We start from the raw sequence: 21,685 nt of genomic DNA on the forward strand, positions 1-21,685 counted from the left end.
TATTTCGATTTATGGATCGCACCGAATCTACCATTACCTCAACGACTTTGCCTCTCTCGGCTCATGACTTGACTCCAGCTCTGCTTGGAAAATTTGCGTGGGGGCTAGAAGCGGCCATTGATCAGACTCAACAAGGCAAAAGCTTTTTACCCCCGCTCAAATATTGCCAAGAAAGGCTTGAACTTGATCACGGTGGCGCGCTTTTATAATTGAACCATTCCTTCCAACTCACGCACCTGAACCCTCAGATCTGCTCTCCTGAGTTGAATATACAAAACAAAACCCCGGGCCCCTCGGCAATAAAATCGCTGCAATCCTCAAATTCGCAATGGACTTGCCTGCCATTCTTTTCGCCATTGCCATCCTATTAGCAACTTGTCTGAGTTGCCTTGCATACATACCCCCCAATCCAAACCCAAGCGGCCCGAAAGCAAAGGACAGAGCCTCCATTCTCACCAGCAGTCTCTTTCTTTTACCTTGGCTAGCTACTACCACGTCCATCGGCGCCTACCATTCATATCTCGTTCTCTTTCCGCCTACCATTTCAACAATCCTCTGTACCTACCACGATCGCCTCAACCCTTCCCTCTTCACTTGGAACCTCCACACCATCCTCTGCCTCGTCTGCATCCTAATTTTTGCGTCGTTACGGCTCCTCTCCTTCACGCACTTGGGTCCTAACTTCACGTATCGCATCGCGCCCCCTAAAAAGCTCATCACCACGGGAATCTACCATTACGTTCAGCATCCTAGTTATACCGCCCTGATTGGGGTCGTCGTTGCTAATGGCTTGCTGTTGGACAGACCAGATGGTATACCTGCGTGCTGGTTAGGGAATACCTGGATAGAGAGCCATGCATGGATGATTATAGGAAGTGGCGTGGTCGTTGGGATGGGTCTCTTGATGATCAGGATTCGAGACGAGGAGCAGATGTTAGAAGATTCATTTGGGAAGGAATGGGAAGTGTGGCATGCAAAGACTGCGAGGTTTATTCCTGGTGTGTTTGAATGGCTATAGCGAGATAGATATACAGATCCTTAATGTTTACCTTTCGAAGAAGCATTCGGCATAGTATCTTTCAGGCAGGAACTAGCCACTCCCTGCCGCTGTTCATCCATACGCATTATCTTTCATGTTGCCAACTTTCTGCTGAACTCCTAAATATCCAACTTGACTGGTGAGTCACACCAGAATAAACTACAGCAAGATTGTTCAGTAGATTTTTGAAAAGAGAACTCCATGCCAATACACGCCTCTGTCACCTTACGGAAGGCTATTGTAAGAGTGGCGAAATCCGCTATAACAAGTGCTCAAACAGCGAGGATGGTGGTTAATGGTTTTCTTCCTTTCAATGCCTGTTATTTAATCTCTTGTTATTTTTTTGGGGGCTATTAAGAAAAAGACTATCTTGTGGAAGCTTGATTGAAGAACTTTCTATTTGATTAGGCAAGGCTTTGTCGACTAAATGAAGATTATTATTGGGAAGACTTTGCTGCTAGAACAAGGGTTGTTGTGCGTTGCCCTAGGCATCTGTCCTGGACAGCCATCTATTTTGTGAATTATGCTTTGCTGAGGCCAGAATATGAGAAGAAGGGATGAATATATTAGCTTGCGATATTTTGAGAATCTTACGGGTTATACAAGTATTGAGGTTGCTGACTTTCGTCTTATAGGAGAGGCGTGTTGCTCGTTTAACGCGCGGCTGTTCCAAGATAATTGTATCAGATTGTCTATTGAACGGGACTTTGTCCTGATGTTTAAATGGGGAAACATCTGAATTATTATATTTCAAGTAGAATATGAATAATTCCAATGTTCAATATGCACTTTGTAGCTGTGAGGTTATACTAGTAAGTGGTTGGTTGCCAGCAGTCATTTCATGAGGCGAAAGGTACGATTGTTGTGCTAAAAAAACCCACCAATAAGGAAAATACAAAGCCATTTAGATTAGTATATTGGGATAAGGAATAAGATCGAGAATGAAAACAAAAGGAGTTATGCTATTCAAGTTTGACAGAAAAACACGTGATACGGACGAGTACTTTGCCAAGGCGGTGTAAACTTAAAGTGGTTTGTGCCTCTCGACGCGCTTTCTGCCATTCATCCATTGGGTGACGCGACTTCAGCGATATACTTGTACTCCTCCTGAACAAACCTCCCGACCTATACCTACGCATCTACTCATCACGTATCGCATCCTTCTTGGAATACACCCAACATCGACTGGAATGGAGTAAACACCACCGCGAATAGCTTCTCGATGAAGTTTGCACTCCTTACCAACAAGCCTCGAGCTCGCTGCCACTGCCGCCATGGTAGAGCCAGCCTCAATAGTCGAGACGACCAGACTTCCCACCCTCCCAACTAGACCTCCTACGCCCCCACGATCCAACAACGAAGGGAAAGCCAACTTCCTCAGCCGTATTTTCTACGGTGAATCCAGACGATCATCTGCTCCAGCGTCCACCTCGAATATCACCCCCGAATCCTCCGTAGAAGCCGAGTCCTCCTCTTCATCTGCCATTGCCCGCAAGAAGGTTGGCTTCTCCGACTTGGCCGAGTACAAAGATCCTCCCAGAATATCTCTCGACGGCAAATCCGCCCTACTACAGCAGCCCCTCCAACCACTTCCCCCTTCCGCCGAACGAAAGCCTACAAAGTCCATCCTTAAAGCATACAATGGGCTGCTCGAACAGGAGTACAACAGCCTAGGCAGCGGCACAAAACTTCTCCCTCCACATCAACACAGCAGCTTCGCTGCCATGCTCGAATCCATTGTGCAGCAGTTGGCTGGGAAGGATAGGGATTCTAAGCAGGATGCATACATTATGCTCTCAGGCGCTCTGAAAGCCTCGGAAAACGTCCCAGACCGCAAAGCATTGAACTCCAAGATGGGCCTGCTGCTACAGTTCATTACGCGGGACTTGACAGAGAAGACTGAAGCTGGGAAACAGGATAATCCACTCGTTATAAACGCACTTGTCCTCTTGTCCAGCTTCCTCCAGAAACCAAGCATCACCGAAGCTTTCACTTCGGAATTCCCCGTCGCCTTTGTCGACCATGCCATTAGGACCTTCGAGGACCCCCAGATGTCCAAAGAGATTGTCAAGCATCTCATGTTCGCCATTGCCCAGCAGAATTTCGGTGTCAAAGTCATGAGCTCGGAGCGAGTTGGAAGGCTTATCACCGTTGTAAACGAGATTGAGATGTACGTTAAAGGGAAAAGCATCGTTATGGGACGGATGAACATCTACCGTACATTGCTCCGGCAGTCAAGATCACAAATGTTGAATCATACTGTATGGATTGAGAAGGTTTTTACGGACATGCTGAGCAGCAATAAGGACATTCGGGCATCAGCTATTGAGTTTGGGTTGGAGTCCTCGTATACACTGGGTTTGGAGAGCAAGGCGTCTCGCTCGGCTTTAAACCTCTTCAATCTCGAACAAGACGACGGGAGCAAATACGCAGATTTCTACTGTGCTCACCTGAAAACGATGGTGGAAAAAAAGCAGGACAGTGCATGCGTGCCACGCATATGGAGTGTCATGATACTGTTTCTTCGGGGGAAGAACCTCGAGCAGTCACCCTTTCTAAAACTGTTCTTGACCGTTATCCAGGCATGCTTCAATACCAGTGACCGTCCAACGAAGATCGAAGCAAATTACGCGTGGAATCGACTTGTGTACGCCACCCGACCAGGTGAGAAGACTAAAAACTCCAAAGATACCCTTGCAAAGCTACGAAGAGATCCGCTCGTCGCCCAACTTAAATCACGGAGATCCTCATCTTCTGAACGGAAAGCAGCCCTCGGGAGTGTATGCAACTTACTCTATTATACGCTCAACCCGTCGTCGACACCACCCGATCTTGACTTCTACTGGGATGAATACGTCGTCAATATCATCGGTCAATGCTTGACCCCCGCCAGCATCACAGAGAAACCAGACCAGGCTCAGAGAGATCTAACAGATGCGTGCCTTATTCTAACAAGCCTCTTCAACTCCACGATCCAGAGACCTTGGAACGAGAACCGCGCGATGGCAGGCTTTGAGCAGAATAGCGCAGAAGCAAAAGAGCTCCCGGCTCTTGATTCAAAATGGCTGAGGAGGAGTTCTTCTCGGATATTTCCCGTTCTGTCCCCCCTCCTTCAGAAACTCTACTGGGACCTTGGTGAAGACACCCAAATCGCCAATCTCTTTCAAGCCTACATCACATCCATTGCATCCCCAGCCGCTATGGAAATTAAAGTCTCCACCGACACCCTGGCATCTCTGGCGTCCATCTTCGACTTCCTATATAGAGTATGGAACGCTGGGCCAAAGTCTTTGGCCGTTGCACCGTGGTCTAAGAGCTCTTCTAATTCCGACTTCTTAAGAAGTTTTGAAAAGGTCCTCTTGATGTCCATTCAGGGACTCGGGCTTCTCCCTTTTACCGACAGGCAGCTATGCATCGGGAAGGACGTATTCCTTCCTGTTGCTACCCCATCACATCGTCCTGCGAAAGTAGAAGGAGAGACGAGATCTCCGTTTCATCATATTGTCTGCTTGATGGCAACTGTATCTCCGGGGTTGGAGTACGATGGACGCTTTTCTCAGATGGTCCGATCTATTCTTTCGCCATTCTTCGAAGACAAGAAGTCCGGTAAAGCACGTATTAATCTTGCGAAAGACCTTTTGCAGTTTCTTCCATCGGAGAGCACTCAACCATGTAAGATGATTTGGAGAGTCCTTGCAGGTTTCGCCACGACCGCTACAGACACGAGGGAAGACAGCATAGGGAGCAATGATCACCCGATTGGCGTTGATTATCGCAGTGTGGTGAGAATTCTAGAAGCAGGCGTGAACTTGTCGCTTTGTGAACCACTCCCTGGCTGGAATACTCTGTTTGAAGCTCTTGTGTCCTCTGCCACACTTGATGCTGGGCATGCGGGCAAAGCGATCGCCGTTATTGAGCCCCTTGCCAAATTCTTCATTCCTCAAACCCCCAAGATTGCAGAGAGATCATATTCTGAAGGCTTGTTGTATTTCCATCTCGTAATAAGCAGAGCAACTTATCCCAAGGACAGGCAAGCACTAGATGCTGCACGAAAGAAGTTATGGGGATCAGCTAATGCGGGACCAAAACTTGCAACATTTGACCCTTACGTCCAGCTTTACGAATATGTCCGCTTAACTCTCGAAAGTATATATGGGTCATTTTCAAAACGACGTCTTCACGATTACACGACCACGCTTTCATCCACAAGAGAGTTACTAGGTCGTTGTCCTGAAGACTTGTCTTTTGGAATGCTCATGAAGGTGCAAGAGGGGTTATCGAAATGGGTTCTCGATCCTGATGGCCACCTTCTGGGCGGCACCGACTTGTCAAAAGAGGTAAGTACCAGTCTTCGGAAACAATATTTTTGCTAATCTCATTTAGGTCTCCGCCCTTTGGCTCCTTGTTTGTTCTCGGATAGCGACTATTGTAGATTCTTATGACCCTTCGAAAGTTCTGGCCGCCTTTACACCATTGGTCTGTTCTGGCTTGGAGAGTAAGCACAAGGCGATTACTAGCCAGGCGATTCGAATGTGGAATTCAACCTTTGGTTTATCAAAGCAAACCCTGGAATACCCCAACCGTACCAAGGATGCCCTAGAGCGACTACGTCCATTGGCCGACCTTCAATTGCCATTCTTCCCCGACAGCCTTGAGAGCCAAGCCGTTAGCGAACACCGCCAACCCATTGATTTTGCAGAGAGTCAAGAAGATTCCGCTTTCTTGCCAACCACAAGTATGGAGTCTGTAATGAAGAAACATCGTACTCCGCTGCCCGGATCAGCCAGACTACACAATACCACACCACAGGTGATAATTACAGTCCCATCATCGGCATCTCGCAAGCGGGCTCGGGAAGGAACGCTTCAGATGGGAAAAAGAAAGTCGCGAAAGCAAGACATTACACCCAAATTGCGCCATATGGATTCGCAAATTCGCTTCGAAGCCGTCGCCTCTTCGCCCGTCCCTGGACCAGTTGAGGAGTCCCAAGTATTAACCGAGAGGCAAAAGGAGATGAAAGAGCGACAACAAGCTGAAGCTGCGATGTTCCCCGATCTTCGATCAAGCCCGAGACCAAAGGGAAAAGAAGTTGCTCGGGACGAGAATGCAGAGCCAGAGCTGCCCCTGCATCGCTCCTCTTCTAGGTCGCGCACTAGGTCACCACTGCGTACCAAGCAGGCCGAGCGACAGACCACACCAACTCCCATCCCCGCGAGCGAAGATGATAATTTCATAGTGTCTTCACCTACACCTAAACGGAACAGTCAACCTCATTTTGACCCCTCGGCAGTCTCCTCTTCGCCACCTGAGTCTGTCATCAAAAAACAACCAGTGATCGCTGCCCCCGAACCCGAAGTCCCTTCGTCTCCCCCGGAGATACTAGAAGAGCCCGGTTTTGAACTGACGACTTCTGTCGAGTACCCCTCAGCCCAGATCGACCCATACGCCATTGAAATCGACCGAACCGTCTCAACATTTGAAAGCACTCCTGGTCAAAAGCACCATGTTTTTATTGATGGCGCTGCGTCTCAATTGGAAACGTCGACAGATCGTCAATCCTCAGTGGAAGTCGGCGTAGATGTTCCACTTACTTCTGAGAGCATTGATGAACCACAACCCAACCTACAATTGACGCCTGTCGCACGCAAGACCTACTCGTTGGGAGAGGAGCCACCAGCATCCTCTCCTGTGAGTGTCGAGATGGCCGGAGAACATTATGTGGCTCATAAGGATCCATCCCAGCAAACAGAAGTTGAGCCACCTTCGACTCCGTCCCGAGCCACTCGATCTCAAGAGTCCAAACCCAATGACGAGCAAACCAGCTCGCCTGTTCAATATGTTGATGCCTTAAGCAGCCCCGCCTCGTCCGAAAAACACACTGGGAACGAAGAAATCTTCCAGGATGCTGTTTCTTCTCCTCGCTTGATGATTGGTGCGACTCATAAGAAATCTACCTCGTCACCAATGAGTGACATGGATGAGTCAAGTGTAATGCGGATGATGGAAGATTATGATGAAGGGTCCGGTTGCTCACTTGCTAGCCCTGGCCAACACCGACAAACACGGGCATCTTTGAAGAAACTGCCTCCACCATCAATCACAATAGCTTCTGTAACTACATCTTCACCGGGGTCTATGCGCAAGGCCGCACTAATCAACGCGACGACTATTCAGACAGGTCAAACTCCCGGAATACCAAACAAGCAAATCAGTCTAAACGAGGAAAGTCCGCAATCATCGTTGCCCTCTTTGATTCCGGAAACACCAGCGCCAAAAGTTGCAAATACTTCAAACAAGATCATAGCTGGGGGAGAGGAGTTTGATCCCGAAGATACGATTGTTGTAGACGCTTCAGCATTAGAAGATTATTGGAATAAGATGCGCTTCGTCAAACCGAAAGGCAGGAGATCCTCCGCTGGAAGAAAGCGAAAACATGCGGAAAGCTCGCAGGAATCAGAGGTCCCCGATAGCCAAGAAGATAAAGCTCTTGGTAAGTGTCCTATTATTTGTTTGTATCATGAACCAGGAACTAATTTTCTACCAGCCTCGCCAGCGAAGAAGTCGCGGGGACGGCAAAAGAAGTCTTCTCGATCTCAGACATCTCAGCTTTCCCAGGAGATTGAAGCTTCGCCAATCCATGACGCTAACCACAGTTTTGCGTCTGTGGATCTTGACTCATTTGTGCAAGCCAGTTTGTTGTATGACTCCAACCACGAGCCCGAAGCAAACGTGACAGGGGCTATTAAACCTGGTGCGACGGACGAGGCACCAGAGAAGGGACACAAAGTCCCAGGAACTGATCAGTTGTCAACAGCTGCTGAGAATTCAAAGTCTTCACTAGAGGAAGTGATGCCGTCTGACAATCATTCCAACCTGGACAGTCCTGCTTCATTGGACGTCGAGATGATAGAAGAGACAACGATTTATGATCGTGTCGTGATGGATACTTCGAATTCGACTCCAGCCCAGTCGAGAATTGTCCCGGAGACCTCCAACGATGAAGTCCCAACTATGGATCCAACCTCGACGAGCTCACAGGCTGCGCCTTCGTATGAACAGCCGCGCGCTCCTTCACCGACGGTTCTTGGGCTGCATATATCGTCAGCTGCAATCGAAAATGCTGACAGTTCAGCGCCATCACCCAACACGTCTTCTTCAGAGTCTCGTGAACAACATGATGAGCAAGTTATCGGCATCTCCATCTTCCAGAACGTCAAGAATACTTTGGACAGCCTCATCACTCGTCTGGGGACTGCTGCTTTCTCTAAAAGCCAAATTTCGGAGATTGAGGACAAACTTAGTGATACAAAAGAACAATTGTATGGCGCTGCAAGGAGAGGGCGTCAGGGAGGAACATAATTGATAAATTTACATTGCGATTGGAGTTTGGGAACTGGGAAAATGGGAATGGGTTTGCATTAGTGGAGAATTGCCGTCATGTGTATTTGCGTAGCTAAGATACCAACGTAGATTTGTTGTTTGTTCAAGTCGCCTTCGTCTGTTGTGAAACTCCAATATGAGCGCACAAATCAAGTGTCTTGCAACGTACCTTCTAGTGCTTGGAGGCTCTTCTTTTCAAGTGATTGTCTCTCATCTCCATAATCTCTGGAGGACTGCTCTTTATATGGTTTGACTGCGTTTGACTGTGTTTGATCGTCAGATTTGAATCAGGAGGGAGAAGTATACTAGCAGAAGTACGACGGAACCTATTTGATAGAACTATCAGAGCTCTGACTGTTTTACTTTCTTACCTGTGGTTAGGGAGAAATACCGTGAGACTAGCTTCTTCCTTGTCACGTGACGTGTAAATGTAATTATCAAATTAGGGGCTTCTCGCTTGCCATCAAGCGATGCGGGGCGGTCGCGGTATCGGTATCAGTATCAGCGATATCAGACATCCAGAAGACAATATAAAATTATCCCCTCACATATAAACATTTACATCTCCCCCCGCTTCCCAACATTTCTCCCTCCCCTCTAGGATGAACATCCCAATCGCAGCCAACGTCCTCGGGACCCTCGGCGCAGTATGCTGGTCAATCCAAGTGCCCTCTCCCCCTTCCCCCCTCCCTACTCAGGGGGCCTTTCCCTCCCGTCTGACTACCTACCTAACAACACCACAGCTCATCCCCCAAATAATAATCAACTATCGCCGGCACAACACCGAGGGCCTCCAGCGCTCCATGATGCTGCTGTGGGCACTGGCTGGCATCCCACTCGGCGCGTACAACATCGCCGAGAACTTCAACGTCGCGCTTAAGATCCAACCGCAGATCCTGACGGTGTTGAGTCTGATTACATGGATCCAGTGTTTTTACTACTCTTCTGTGATTCCCTCCATTCCATCCCCCCTTCTTTTCCCTCTTTTCAATCCCCCCCTGGCCCCCAAACTTAACTGAACTGATAGAAACAAAAAACCCTAGAAATGGAGCGTTTCTAAATGCATCCTCGTAGTATGCGCCATGGGCATCACATTAGGCGGCGTAGAAGCCGGGCTCTTTTTCGCGCTCTCGGACGCCGAGCACAGAGGCCGGCACTGGGCCGTAACGCTCATGGGCGTTTTATCGACGGTGCTGCTTTCGGCGGGCGTGTTGAGGCATTATTGGGATATCTGGGTGCATAGAACAGTGCGTGGAATATCCTTTATATTCGTGGGGATCGATGCAGCCGGTGATGTGTTTTCTCTGGTTTCTGTCTGTAAGTCAAGTATTTAATTCCCCATGCCTTGCCATGCCATGCCATGCCATGTCGGGGCTAGAAATAAGGGAATAGGAATACGATCATTGGAGGAGGGTGACAAGCATGCATGGCATGGCGTGTGAGAAAGAGGGACTCTGGATGCGCATAGCTAACAAATCGCGATAGTTTTTCAGCCCAAGCTTGATATATTAGGCATGGTTATCTACGCGACTGAATTCGTGCTGTGGTGCGGCGTCTTTGCGTGTGGAGGGTATTTCAACCTGCTTCCGTGGGTCAAGATGAAGGTCAGAGAGAGAGAGCAAAAGAGGGAACGGAATGGAGATTCTGAGGAGCAAGTGCAGGTGGAGGAGGAAGGGGCTTCGCAAGGTGTAGAGTTGAATGGAAATGGAATTGGTTCCTCGACTTCTGTGTTTCGGACGCCGAGTTCTGTGGCTAGTGAACGTTCACGGGTTTCTGTTAGGTTGGCTCAATGAGGGTGTGTGGGCGTGGGGATTGGTAAGGTAAGCCAGTAAGGAATTGGCTGATGAAATCAACATACTTTCTAATGTGCGTAGTGCATGCGTAGAAGGAGCGTGAGACCGACGAATTGGGGAGAGTGTAGAAAACAGATTTTGACTTCATGCGTAATTTCGAGGATCCCTGCGTTCGCATATAGAACAGCTCGAATTGTTACCTGAGTCTCACTAACCATTCTTTCCTATGTAATAAAAATCGTTCATCGATATAATAATCAGACCGGATTATGGTACATCTATTTGGGCATCCTGAATGAGCATGATATACACTAAAAAGGTACACTAGAATAATGCATTGCATGCTTGAACACATTCTTCGTCCAAGCGCCCACAGAACATAATCTCCGATCTCAACAATCGCAGGTTCGGGAATCACGACGGAGGTATGACCTACACTCTTCCCTCCACGAGCATGTTCCTCTTTGAAATCTCGCGTGACTGGATCCTTTCTCTTGGATCATGGGACCCTAAGGTGTTTCGATGTCGAGGTAGTACCCAGCAGACCCCGCCCAGAAGGATTGGTATGGTTGGAAGGAATTGATATCCCAAGATAACCCTTCACGTCGTATTCAAAACCCATCTCCCATTCCCTGCCTTCTCATACCGTGCACTCGTCCTCTTCGTCGCGTTCTTATACGCATTGTTCTTCCTCCCACCACTTACACCCTCCAGCTTATCCGCAATCGGTCGCAAGAGCAGACTCATCGCAAGATGCCCATCAGGTCCCACCGTGACTCTGTTCGCCAAGACGGCTACAATCGTGCAGAATAGCAAGTGGCACCCCATAATCAAGCCGATGATAGTATAGAAGAAGTATTGATGCCCTACATCCAGCTTGGAACCTTGACTGGGGACTATCCCTTTGGTGATTTTCGTAGGGTTGTACATCGAGGCCCCACCAATTGCTCCGATAGCAAACGTTGACATGGTCATGCCCATTTTCGTGGTATTGCCATACAAGGGAACTCCCACGTAGCTGCCATTGGGGTAAATTTGAACTTCTTGTCCATTCTCATCCGTATAGCCGATTTGGGCAATCGAACTAGCTGCCAAGAAAGCCATGTCGTCCGATACCCAGGAATCGTTCGAAGGGTCATTCGTAGTCTTGCCAACTGTGATATTGCATTTGTAATACCAAGGATCAGTCTTTGAGGCTTCAAAGGCCTCAACAATACTGCAGCGATTGTTATCATCACATGTATTGGGAAAGTAATACGTTCCGTTGTTTGGCATGTTCGTAAAGAAGCTGGTCGATTCTTCTACCAAATTGGAAATGGAGACTTCGCCGATACCGTCGCCAACGGTGATGTTGTTAAATGAGCCATTGCCATTGGCTATAACTTTGTGCGAGTCGCATTTATACGTAACGTTGATTGTCCGGTCGGAGTACATGGAAAAGGTATCAAAACCCCCTAGAGTGCCTGCGGGAGAGTTCAAGAACGTGTACTCAAGACTGTTTTTCGAGTAGTCCTGGAAAAACTTGGCGGCGGAGTTGTTGTAGATCTCCCCGTATTTTGGTGCGTTTACAATGTCGTCGACTTTGAAGTCCCATGCTAACCCTCCGTATCTACCCTCTTTAGCAAAATAAACATCAAAGGTGCGTGGTTCTTACACATGTGCCGTATACTCTTCGTCCTGTTCGCTAAAATTGCCTTTTATGGCACCTGGGTAGAAATGATCCATATTAGGAACGGAGATATCCCCTGGATGGTCGCTTTTGAGAACCGCACTGTAGTCAGTATCCCAGCTATATGTCAGACCCAAAACGGCGACCCCCGCTTGAGCAAGCTACAACCTGTTAGAATGGTCCCAAATTCCAGAGTTTTGACATACAATATTGATAAGAAGCCAAGAGAGACATGTGAGAATCACGGCAGGGCTCTTTGCGGTAAAGGCCAGCTTGCCAAGCTTCGTCATACTATCAGCATGGAGAATAAGATCAATCTGTGAAATTAGCAACTGCTCAAGACAGGGGAGATTAGTTCTGCACTCACTTCCTCGAGACTCCGCTTCTTGGAGCTGAGAATTGGCCACCGCATATTCAACGCCATATCCTTGAAAGAACTCGCAATATTCAAACTGAGCATAATGCTTATTCCCGTACTGATCGTGTTGTACAACCTCTTTTGATCCTCGCTCTGCACACCCTTATTCCTCCACACAACCGTTGCGATCAAATACCCCGCGCAAAGTGCCGCCGTAATAAGGAACCGGCTGGAGCTTCCAATCAAGATGTGTCGCAATTGCCTCCCTGTGTTGTCTTTATACGGGACGTATGAATTCGTAGTGAAGGTCTGGTCGAGTTTGTTTATGGGGTCATTGAGGAATGAATGCTGTTCGCCATCTGTAACGTGTTAGTGTGGTGGGTAAAGTTGGGAGTAGATGCGTACTTGGTTCACCATTGCTGGGGAATAGGGTCGAGGTGGTCGAATACTCCGAGTTCCCACTCGCGCGATGGGTTGGAGCACCTGGCCGTGAAGTATGGTGCATCTCGATCTCGGGAGAGCTCAGGTCTCCATCGCGTTGTACCCATGGCTGCGAATATGATGCTGGGCTTTGATATACCGTTCCAACGCCCGCGTCCCCCAAATGGTCGTAGGGTTCCACGACGCGATTGTAGCTTTGATAGGCCATTTGAGAGATCCACGCCGTTGTTGCAGAAGAATGCCCAGCGTAGTGCCCAGGATCGATTCGATCTTCTTCAGCCAGGGACGGTGGCTTGGAGAGATGCGAATGTGCAAGCTGGTGAGAAAAACATATTGGAGAACCGGAGCACGTCCACGTTTTAGGAGTGGTGCGCCATATCTATCTCCCTGGCCCTGACCTGAGATTCAGCAGCCAGCCGATCATTAGGGGGCTGCCAAGCATAAGGCGGGCCATTGAGAGAGACTTTGGGGGCACATTTTGGCTGTGCGGCTGAGGATTCTGGATGCTTTTGGGGGGTGTGAGATACGATGCAGGGGGTGTTATTGGAAGGATGTGAAACTATGGAGCGTGCAGTTCTATATATAGCATGGCTTACTACCAGCACCAACAAAACAAGCTTCTCTCCACCCTTTAAAATCCTACGCACTTGTACTTTCTTCTCTAATAATAAAGATTTTGTGTTGCCACCTGTATAACTATTAGATGCAGGAATGAAATGTAAAGGGGCATATCATGGCATCTTAGGATTCCTTGTTTCAGCATCTCGCTCTCTACAAATACGAGCTCAGATGCCCTCTGTCCTCCAGGGACCTATATGAGGAATGGGAATGTTGTGTAAGACAGCGAAGCAAGTGCTACCTTTCTCAGAAAGGCAGAAGGTAGTCTTCTCTCTCTCTCTCTCTATATATATATATATGAGGAAACAATTCTGTACTCGAGTAGTGTTATAGGCTCATACAGTACTTACTTTCAACATCCTTTGAATTTCCAGCATTGTCCATTTACTGTTTTTATCAACGTTAGATGCTCGATTGTATTATTTGGGGTCATTGTTTCATGTCTGTCTGCATGAGACTGGGGCTACACTAAATTCAATTGTATTGTATTGGCATCTCTTTTGCTTTTCGGTGGTGTTTATGGTATGGGGGCGGGGCGTGTCGGGGCGGGGTATAGTATTATATTTTCATGCTAGCTTTGGTTTTAGAAAGACATTCGCCCACGCATACATGGCATATTCTTCTCTGAAGACAACCAATGTACTGTGATTCGTAGCGATTCCTCTCAACGGGCTTAAGATGTGTCTATTAAAGAGCAGTCTAATGCTATGGGGGAATCTTGAATTATCATTTCGGTGAAGTCTACTATAAAAGAGTTGACGAGCTTCTGGACTAGCTATATATTGACCCAAACTTCACAAATTACCAGCTCGAGCAAGGCCTAGTATAAAATGCATACCTTAGACTCAAATCTACTGATAACAATCATTCCTCCTCCCCATTCAACATATCCTCAAATTCCTCCCTCGCAGCCCTCAGCAAATCCTCACTCCCCACAATCTCCAGCCCCGTCACAGCGAGTGCCTTCCCGGCCCTCAACGCCGCACCATGAGCTTCTCTCGTCCTAGCAGCTTTCGCAAAACCAGGATTATGCGGTCCATCCTCACTCTCGATCTTAAACCCCAAACTCAGGCTCGGCATCGCATAACTGACATTCCCCTGATCTGTACTCGCCCCCGACGCACCCCAAATAAGATCCAAATCCGCGCTTGGAATCTCCCCACCTAGCCCGTTGAAAGCCCCCCTGCAAATCCCACCCAGTACTTTATTAGGAACGTGGTCATCATACTCCATCCCCGGCGTAATCTTCAATTCTGCTCCAGATGCTTGCGCGCCCGCCTCAAAACACTTGACTACCTTTCCCCGCAACACCACCAATCGCTTCTTAGTCGTAGCCCGCACGACAAACACCCCCGCTGCGTACGCATGGATGATATTCGGCGTGCTCCCCCCATGCGTAATGTGCCCCTGAATGATATCCCCCGGCATCGTCTGCTGCCTCAACACACTCAGCGCATTATAGCCCGTGATCAGTCCATCGAGCGCATTCACCCCTTCCCAAGGAGACGCCGCCGCATGTGCCTCTTTGCCGAAATACTCGACTGTGAAGCTCTCATATGCGTTCGTTCGCACCAGTGCACTGTCTGGCACGTTTCCCGGATGCGAGATCAGATTTATGTCGACGCGGTGCTCTGTGTATGCTCCGGCATCTAGGAGCTTGATTTTCCCCCCGCCGCCTTCTTCGCCTGGCGTCCCGAAGAGGAGTACTTTTCCCGGAAGGGAGAATTCGCTCATGGCGGAGGCAGCGGCCAGTGCGGCGGCGATGGAGCATATTGCTATGAGGTTGTGGCCGCAGCTATGGCCGATCCCCGTGAGTGCATCTTCAATCGTGTTGGCTTTATTTCTTCATTTCACAGCAGGGAGTTCTCACCGTACTCAACATTGTAGCTTATCACCGGTCCTTCCCTCCCGGTATCGAACCCCGCAACGAACGCCGTAGCCATTCCATATGCGGAGGGCGTGACTTTCCATCCCTTCCTTGTCTTGAGGAACTTGGTGAGCGTCTCGTGAGCAATGAATTCCTCGAATTTCAGCTCGGGATTGTCGTGGATCTTGAGGCTGATTGGCCGGAGGATCTCGCTGATGGAATCGATGTAAGTCGAGACGTAGTTGAGATATCCATCATGAACTGCTGTCGAGCCTTGCTAAATGTCAGCATGCTGCAGCGGAGTATATTCAAGTAAACAAGACTTGCATGTGACTTTCGTATCCGGTCGTACATGTTCAACCTCTTGCGAGACATTGACGTAGTCATCATCGACGATATCCTGATGGAATGAGTGCATCACGGGTTAGTGTAAAAGTTGGTTCTACTAGCAGATGCGAGTACTGTAATGTGGTTTGAAGCTTTTCGAGTCCGAGGTGCTGAGATAGATAATGATACCTATCCTATCTACCCCTACCTTAGTATAGCCCCTTATCTGTTAAAGGTGGGGTAATCCGGCATTTTGATACACCGAAAGTCGGAGACGCCTCGTCAGAAGTGACACTCCATCTAGTGCGGTTTGGTATATTATTAAACACCTAAAAAAGGAACATAAATGCCTCTAGGATTAAGAATCTTGACGCTTATTAGGAAAAGGCTGATAATGATTTGAACCTTCTAATGTTAAAGTATCTAACCCACAACCTTTCACGTGGCCTAGTAATGATCGTAGTTAGACCATATATACCATGTAGTCCAGTCATCATTCGTGACTTTTGATCTTGGCTGATATCATCCAGAGATGCCATGAATACCCGCTACCAAATCCAGAAAATATTTCGCTACCACTTGCTCAATCCTTTCAAATGGCAGCTGTAATGACTTGTCCACCTTCCCAAGTCTCTCCCGCCTCCAGCTTCTGCCACCCTCCAACTGCACCAGCTTCAACGCATATCATATTCTTCCATCCTTCCACTGGTCCAAAATCCCCTATGCTCTTCGAATTGGTCCAAGGATTCCACACCACAACTTCGTTCAGATTATCCCGCACAATGCTGAACTTCGTCTTTCCTCCTTCCAAAACAGCGACAGGAGCTTCGGGACCACCAGCAGGGGTGTACACACGGTCTATCACGCTGGTTATGGTAACTGGTGCAGATGGGGAGGTTGTGGTACTGGTTGGGACGGTGAGTTTATCGACGTAGGAGGAAGATTCGAGACCAGTGATTGAGATATTGGAGATGTCCTAGGATTTATCATCTGTCAGTATTTCCTCCCTTGCACCATAATATATGGAGTTGGATAACACCTACCGCGATTCTGAAATAAGTGTGCAACAGCACTTGGAACTCCCACGCGGACTCGCCCTCATTTCTGACAACCATACTTGTTCTCAGCCCATCCTTACCCAATGTAACGCTGTAGATCAGCCCAAACTCGTATGGCCACGCCTTCTTGCTCTCCTCGCTCAGATTATTGGAGCTCAATCCAAAATCCAACTTCACGCTGCTGTCACCGCCATCTTTGCTCGAAGAGGATTCGGAGGTTGATTTGCCCAGGAATTCCCATGTCGAAGTACGGGCGAAACCATGTTGGGGCAGTTTGGCTGTTGCTGCGTGGTCGGGAGATTTACCGAATACCTATTAGAAGAGTATCAGCTTCACAGTTTCCTCTGAGAGCTTTCTGGAAACTAATACCGGGAATACCAAAGGAATCCCACCTCGCACAGCACTCGATCCATCTGTCTTGGCCTTCTCGCTCAACCACAGCTTCTCCTCTCCCTTTGCATCTTTCCAACTTATGATCGTGGCTCCATAGAGGAGGATTTCGACGGATTCCCCGGTCGGCAGGACTGCAGAAACACGGGAATTTGAATGGCTGATGTTTAGTTGAGCTTGGGGTGCGAGTCCAGGGGTTGTAGCAAGCGCTGTTGGCTTGTTTGGGCGGTCGACCATGTTGGCTTGGGAGGGGAAGGTAAAGTGACCGTTTGAATAGTTGATAGCTAGGTAAATGGCAGAAGTTTTGAGTTTCCTAGAATGGAGATTAAGAAGTTATTCAGATAGCCAAGGGTTGAGTGGAAGTGTAAGGTGGAGTAAGCAGAGACGTGGTCGTATATGTTGGATTGGTTGGTGGGGTTGGTGGATGGAATGGAAGCGGTGGGGTACGGTACAGCAACACTTGAAACGCGACACTAACCCAGATATATACAGTCACGTGTGAGGGGCAATAATATCCCCTTTTTGTCGTAGTACTTGCAAGTACAAGTACCGTGTTTTGTATCTTTCTCTTTGAATATTTTGAAACTCAATCCTACCACCAGCTTCAAGTTTATCATTGGGTATGCCAACGCCGAGAACACAATCTTGGTATCCTCAACATGGTGCTAGGTCAAGTTCTGCGAATACAGATCGCATGTATATATCTTTAGACGGCTTGATCAAAAGACGCGTCTCACGTGACCAGACAGTACCTGTAATTAATCAGCATCTTCCTCGGCCAAATTGACCGACTGTTTTGTGTCGAGACATACAACCAATCTCACTTGAAACCCGTACGCATTGCTTTCCTATGTAGCATAGCAAAAATACGTACCTAAAGTGAAGCGAATACTTCAGCCATTATGCCGAGTCAAGTCCCCATTCTCTTCCTTTGCGAGCTCTGTGACAAGCCCTTTACTAAAGGTTAGTCTCTTCTCAGTCGGCGTTGTCGCAAAAGGGGTATATCACTCTATTACATATATTGCATATATATACCCTTAAACTAATACAATTGGTCAAAAGAGCCACAATACAAACGACATGCGGCCTATTGTCGGAAATCTCAGGGCCGGAAACGACTTTCATCTTGTCGGGCTTGCAATATATCCAAAATCAAGTGCAACTCCTGTTCACCTTGTCAACAGTGCATTCGCAAGGGAGTTGAATGTTTTTTTGATCAACACCGGTCACGTCAAAGGCGAGATGCACCTAGTAGGAATGGCTCGGAAGCAGCTGTGGCTACTCCGCTGCCAGATACTGTTGCTATTACTACTTCCGCCACATCAATGAATTCAGAGTTGATGTCTGGTGTAGAAACAGAAGGACTAGATTGTGATCCAGAAAATGATGATTCTCTCAGTCCAATCGATCAGACTGGACCAGTTAGGCTTGATGCAATGCCCCATTCATCACAGTTACAAGTTTCTAAGAGCAAAGAACCAGACTTGGCGAATGATTTCAGTCTAAATGGATTCTCTCCTGGAGCCCCATTCTCCCCCACAACTATGGAAGCAGTTGCAACACCAGCAGCAGACGACAGCTTCATGACGCTTTTCAATAATGCATCCAACAATCACTCCACCAATAATATCGACGCTGACATCTTGCTCCCGGACGACTATAGCTACTACTATAGTGCAAAACAGCTGCAATTACCAACCTTCTCGCCTGTCCTGCCTCCGACCCCAATAGCAACTACATCGACAGGAACATCACCATCATCAGATGTGGTTATTTCAGGCCACTTTACCAAAAATAGCATCAAGACAGGGATTCACCAAGCCTACGCCGCAATGATCATTGACATGATTTATGCATATCCTCGAATGATGACACGCCGCGAAACCCTTCCACCATTCATGCATGCATGTTCTCCAGTCCTTAACAGTAGGAATGACCAGAGCAAACTACCTGTGCATCTGACCAATTGCATGGGCATTGCGCAGCTGTTTGTAGTACGTAGTGACGATACACACTCATTCATTTGGACAACGATTCGAGCTGAGATGAGAGGGTTTCGAAATCGCCTGTACACGTTCAATATATACGACGCCTTGAGTGCTCTGCAAGCATCTCTTTTGTATTTGATTATACGTGTAGTAGAAGATAAACCACAAGAGGCTGAAGAAGATTATGAATTGTTATTGATTTACCAGGTAGGTTTCGCTCGTTCCCATGAACATCTTCCTGCTAAAATCCTGCAGGAAGTGTGCACCCGCGCCGTAGAACTCGCCAACAGCTCTTGTGGTCAAGCAGAAAACAAAATCCAGGATGTGAATTGGAAGGATTGGATTTATATGGAGTCCACAAGACGGTAAGACGACCAACTGAAATCTTTCTTAAGTCCTGTTAGAATGGAGAAAAGCAAGTCTAAATCCTATTGCTCTCATCTGACAATAGCATTCATAGGGTAGCGTGTGTCTGGTTCATACTAGGCCGCATCTTCCACATCCGAACCGGCAACTTCTGCTTCGTATCCGAACACTTTCGGGAGCTTTTCCTGCCCTGCACAAAAGCTGAATGGGAAGCAAAAACAGAAGTACAATGGAGAAAGGAGCATAATGCCGCGGCTAGCGCTAAAGGTGCAAATGGTTTGCACCGTTTAGGTGATCTGATAGATGCAAATCCCCGCACACCAGGTACTCGCATGTCTGACAAACTGGATGTATGGAATGCCGGAATCGATCACTTGGGGATGACGCTCAATTTGACTGCGAGTATGCTTTAATATACATGACAAGCATACCAAAACCTAATCTCTATGATGGAACTCTACCCATCAATACATCGACAATTTGCTCCTTCAGAAACATCACCAAGGAACAGGTCCATCCTTATCCGAGAACGTCCCCGTAACATCACTATCCTTCCCCGTCAGCGTCGCCAGCTCGACGATTCTCTGCGCCCCAATTTCAGGCGAATGTCCATACGCCACGTACCCAGTGAGGTTCGTCTTCACAAGCCCGGGACAAACCGAATTAACACGGGCTTCCTTATCAGCGAGGATACGCGCGTAATTCGCAGTCAAGATGTTGACTCCAGCCTTACTAGCATCGTAGGCCTTGTACTCGCCATTGTACCATGGAACACTGGGGTTGAGACTATGGGCCAACGAACCCATAGCGGACGACACGAAGATAAGCCGTGGTCGCTGCGCGGAGTTGCGCAGCAGAGGGAGTAGGGATTCAGTCAGACAGGCAGAACCGGTGACGTTGGTGGAGAGCGTGGTGTCGAACAGCTTGCGGAGCGGCAAGTTAGTGCCATCGAGCAAGATGCCGGCGTTGTTGATCAGGACGTCTAGGTGACCGTAGGTCGAGGTGAGGTAGGTGGTTGTGGCGGCGATGGAGGAGTCGGATGTGATATCTAGCTGGATGGATTCGGCTGAGAAACCTTGGGATTTGAGGTCGTCGGCGAGTTTCTGCCCGTTTTCGAGGGCGCGGGATCCGATGATTACGTGGTAGTTGTGTTCTTTGGCAAGGCGTGTGGCGACTGCGGCGCCGATGCCTTGGTTGGCACCGGTAATGAGGACAATGGTTTTGTCGGTGACGGCCATGTTTTTGTGCTTGATATTTCTTTTAGGCTTGAGGTTGGGGTGGTTTTGAGGTTCGAAGGTAGTAGATGAGATGAAGTGATGCTGTATAGATCATCCCCAAGAGGGATTGATGGGGTTATATATACCTTCATGTCCGGTCAAGTCATGCCCACTTTCATTTTCTGCTATTCGAAATTTGCCGACGAGAATTTGGCATATAAAATGGCCGATATAAAATGACCGATACAAAATGGCCGATTCATGTTTAGCTAATACATATATATTCAGACATATTTATTCCTACAACCTTAGTTACTAAAATCTCAGCAAAGTACACTTTCTATTCTAGGACCTTATAAAACAAATCCCGCATTCTTGGTAGGTGAAATCTATAATTTAATACTATTAAGCATAAGGTATTTAGGCTACTACACTTTTATATTGTAGGATGTACCTAGTTAAACTGATACCTTACTAAATCTTCAAGTCATACAAGTCTCTAAATTATAATATATGCTTAGGCAGTAGGTCTTCGCATAGCACTCTATAATCTTACATCTGAGAGGCTTCTGCCTAGCTGCTAAAGTTTACCAACTTTTGCGGGCCTGCTAGGTAGATGCATACACCTCCTACGCCTAAAGGATGGGCTTATGCATGAAGATCGGAAGGGGGCGTGGGGGTTATAGTAGTGCCAGGCTTTCATCGTTATGCTTATAACAAGAATAGTAGTAAAGGTTCTTTCTGCAAGTCCCTTTTTCGATGCCCACGTAATATTCCCCACAACAGGCAGCGGGAAAGTAGAAGGGAAAAGTATCCAGTAGAAAAGCTGATTGATTGATCTTGCTTCCTCAATAAAGAACAAAATACATCCCTTCGAATTGGCATATGCCAATTAAACCCAGTTTGGTTAGTGGCGATACAAACGCCAACGCCCCGCCCTGCCCCTCACCCCAAAATCTACATCGTATCGTCCTCCAAGCATACGAACCACGCAACCTGTCGAAGGAGTACCGTCTAATTCGACGCCTGAATTGCAAGTCCTGGCAAACAACCCGAGTCACGATGATATGTCGAAATGCCTGCAACCGGAAGCAGTCCATCTTCCGGGCCAGTAGGCAAGAGGCAACACGCAAGATACTTCCAGAACCATACCCCTTTACCTCTTGCGACGTGT

The 21,685-nt window shown here is 47.9% G+C and overlaps 8 protein-coding genes across 8 annotated transcripts; 4 read left to right on the forward strand and 4 right to left on the reverse strand.

Moving 5' to 3' along the window:
* Positions 1-328: 328 nt before the first annotated feature.
* LHYA1_G004640 (uncharacterized protein) lies at positions 329-1,018 on the forward strand (the record flags this gene model as incomplete). Its single annotated transcript, XM_031149597.1, has 1 exon — positions 329-1,018. One exon carries the CDS (start codon positions 329-331, stop codon positions 1,016-1,018), a length of 690 nt encoding a protein of 229 aa, XP_031004450.1.
* Positions 1,019-2,313: 1,295 nt separating this feature from the next.
* On the forward strand, positions 2,314-8,398 carry rif1 (Telomere length regulator protein; the record flags this gene model as incomplete). The annotated part of the gene is made up of 3 exons (XM_031149598.1): positions 2,314-5,376; positions 5,423-7,529; positions 7,584-8,398. The coding sequence occupies 3 exons, from the start codon at positions 2,314-2,316 to the stop codon at positions 8,396-8,398; spliced, it is 5,985 nt and encodes a 1,994-aa protein (XP_031004451.1).
* Positions 8,399-9,021: 623 nt separating this feature from the next.
* LHYA1_G004642 (Uncharacterized protein) lies at positions 9,022-10,212 on the forward strand (the record flags this gene model as incomplete). Its single annotated transcript, XM_031149599.1, has 3 exons — positions 9,022-9,366; positions 9,463-9,736; positions 9,905-10,212. 3 exons carry the CDS (start codon positions 9,022-9,024, stop codon positions 10,210-10,212), a joined length of 927 nt encoding a protein of 308 aa, XP_031004448.1.
* Positions 10,213-10,812: 600 nt separating this feature from the next.
* Positions 10,813-12,888, reverse strand: LHYA1_G004643 (uncharacterized protein; the record flags this gene model as incomplete). Its single annotated transcript, XM_031149600.1, has 5 exons — positions 10,813-11,821; positions 11,867-12,042; positions 12,088-12,198; positions 12,249-12,598; positions 12,645-12,888. The coding sequence occupies 5 exons, from the start codon at positions 12,886-12,888 to the stop codon at positions 10,813-10,815; spliced, it is 1,890 nt and encodes a 629-aa protein (XP_031004449.1).
* Positions 12,889-14,162: 1,274 nt separating this feature from the next.
* PM20D2 (Peptidase M20 domain-containing protein) lies at positions 14,163-15,583 on the reverse strand (the record flags this gene model as incomplete). The annotated part of the gene is made up of 3 exons (XM_031149601.1): positions 14,163-15,133; positions 15,169-15,442; positions 15,518-15,583. 3 exons carry the CDS (start codon positions 15,581-15,583, stop codon positions 14,163-14,165), a joined length of 1,311 nt encoding a protein of 436 aa, XP_031004446.1.
* A 501-nt stretch (positions 15,584-16,084) lies between these two features.
* On the reverse strand, positions 16,085-17,177 carry YMR099C (Glucose-6-phosphate 1-epimerase; the record flags this gene model as incomplete). Its single annotated transcript, XM_031149602.1, has 3 exons — positions 16,085-16,468; positions 16,536-16,862; positions 16,920-17,177. The coding sequence occupies 3 exons, from the start codon at positions 17,175-17,177 to the stop codon at positions 16,085-16,087; spliced, it is 969 nt and encodes a 322-aa protein (XP_031004447.1).
* A 1,088-nt stretch (positions 17,178-18,265) lies between these two features.
* Positions 18,266-19,707, forward strand: LHYA1_G004646 (uncharacterized protein; the record flags this gene model as incomplete). The annotated part of the gene is made up of 3 exons (XM_031149603.1): positions 18,266-19,135; positions 19,184-19,293; positions 19,389-19,707. 3 exons carry the CDS (start codon positions 18,266-18,268, stop codon positions 19,705-19,707), a joined length of 1,299 nt encoding a protein of 432 aa, XP_031004444.1.
* Positions 19,708-19,791: 84 nt separating this feature from the next.
* Positions 19,792-20,532, reverse strand: tropE_1 (Short-chain dehydrogenase/reductase; the record flags this gene model as incomplete). Its single annotated transcript, XM_031149604.1, has 1 exon — positions 19,792-20,532. One exon carries the CDS (start codon positions 20,530-20,532, stop codon positions 19,792-19,794), a length of 741 nt encoding a protein of 246 aa, XP_031004445.1.
* Between the last annotated feature and the right edge of the window lie 1,153 nt (positions 20,533-21,685).

The sequence above is a fragment of the Lachnellula hyalina genome (assembly GCF_007821495.1).
Source record: "Lachnellula hyalina strain CBS 185.66 chromosome Unknown contig00089, whole genome shotgun sequence".
Lineage (NCBI taxonomy): Eukaryota > Fungi > Ascomycota > Leotiomycetes > Helotiales > Lachnaceae > Lachnellula > Lachnellula hyalina.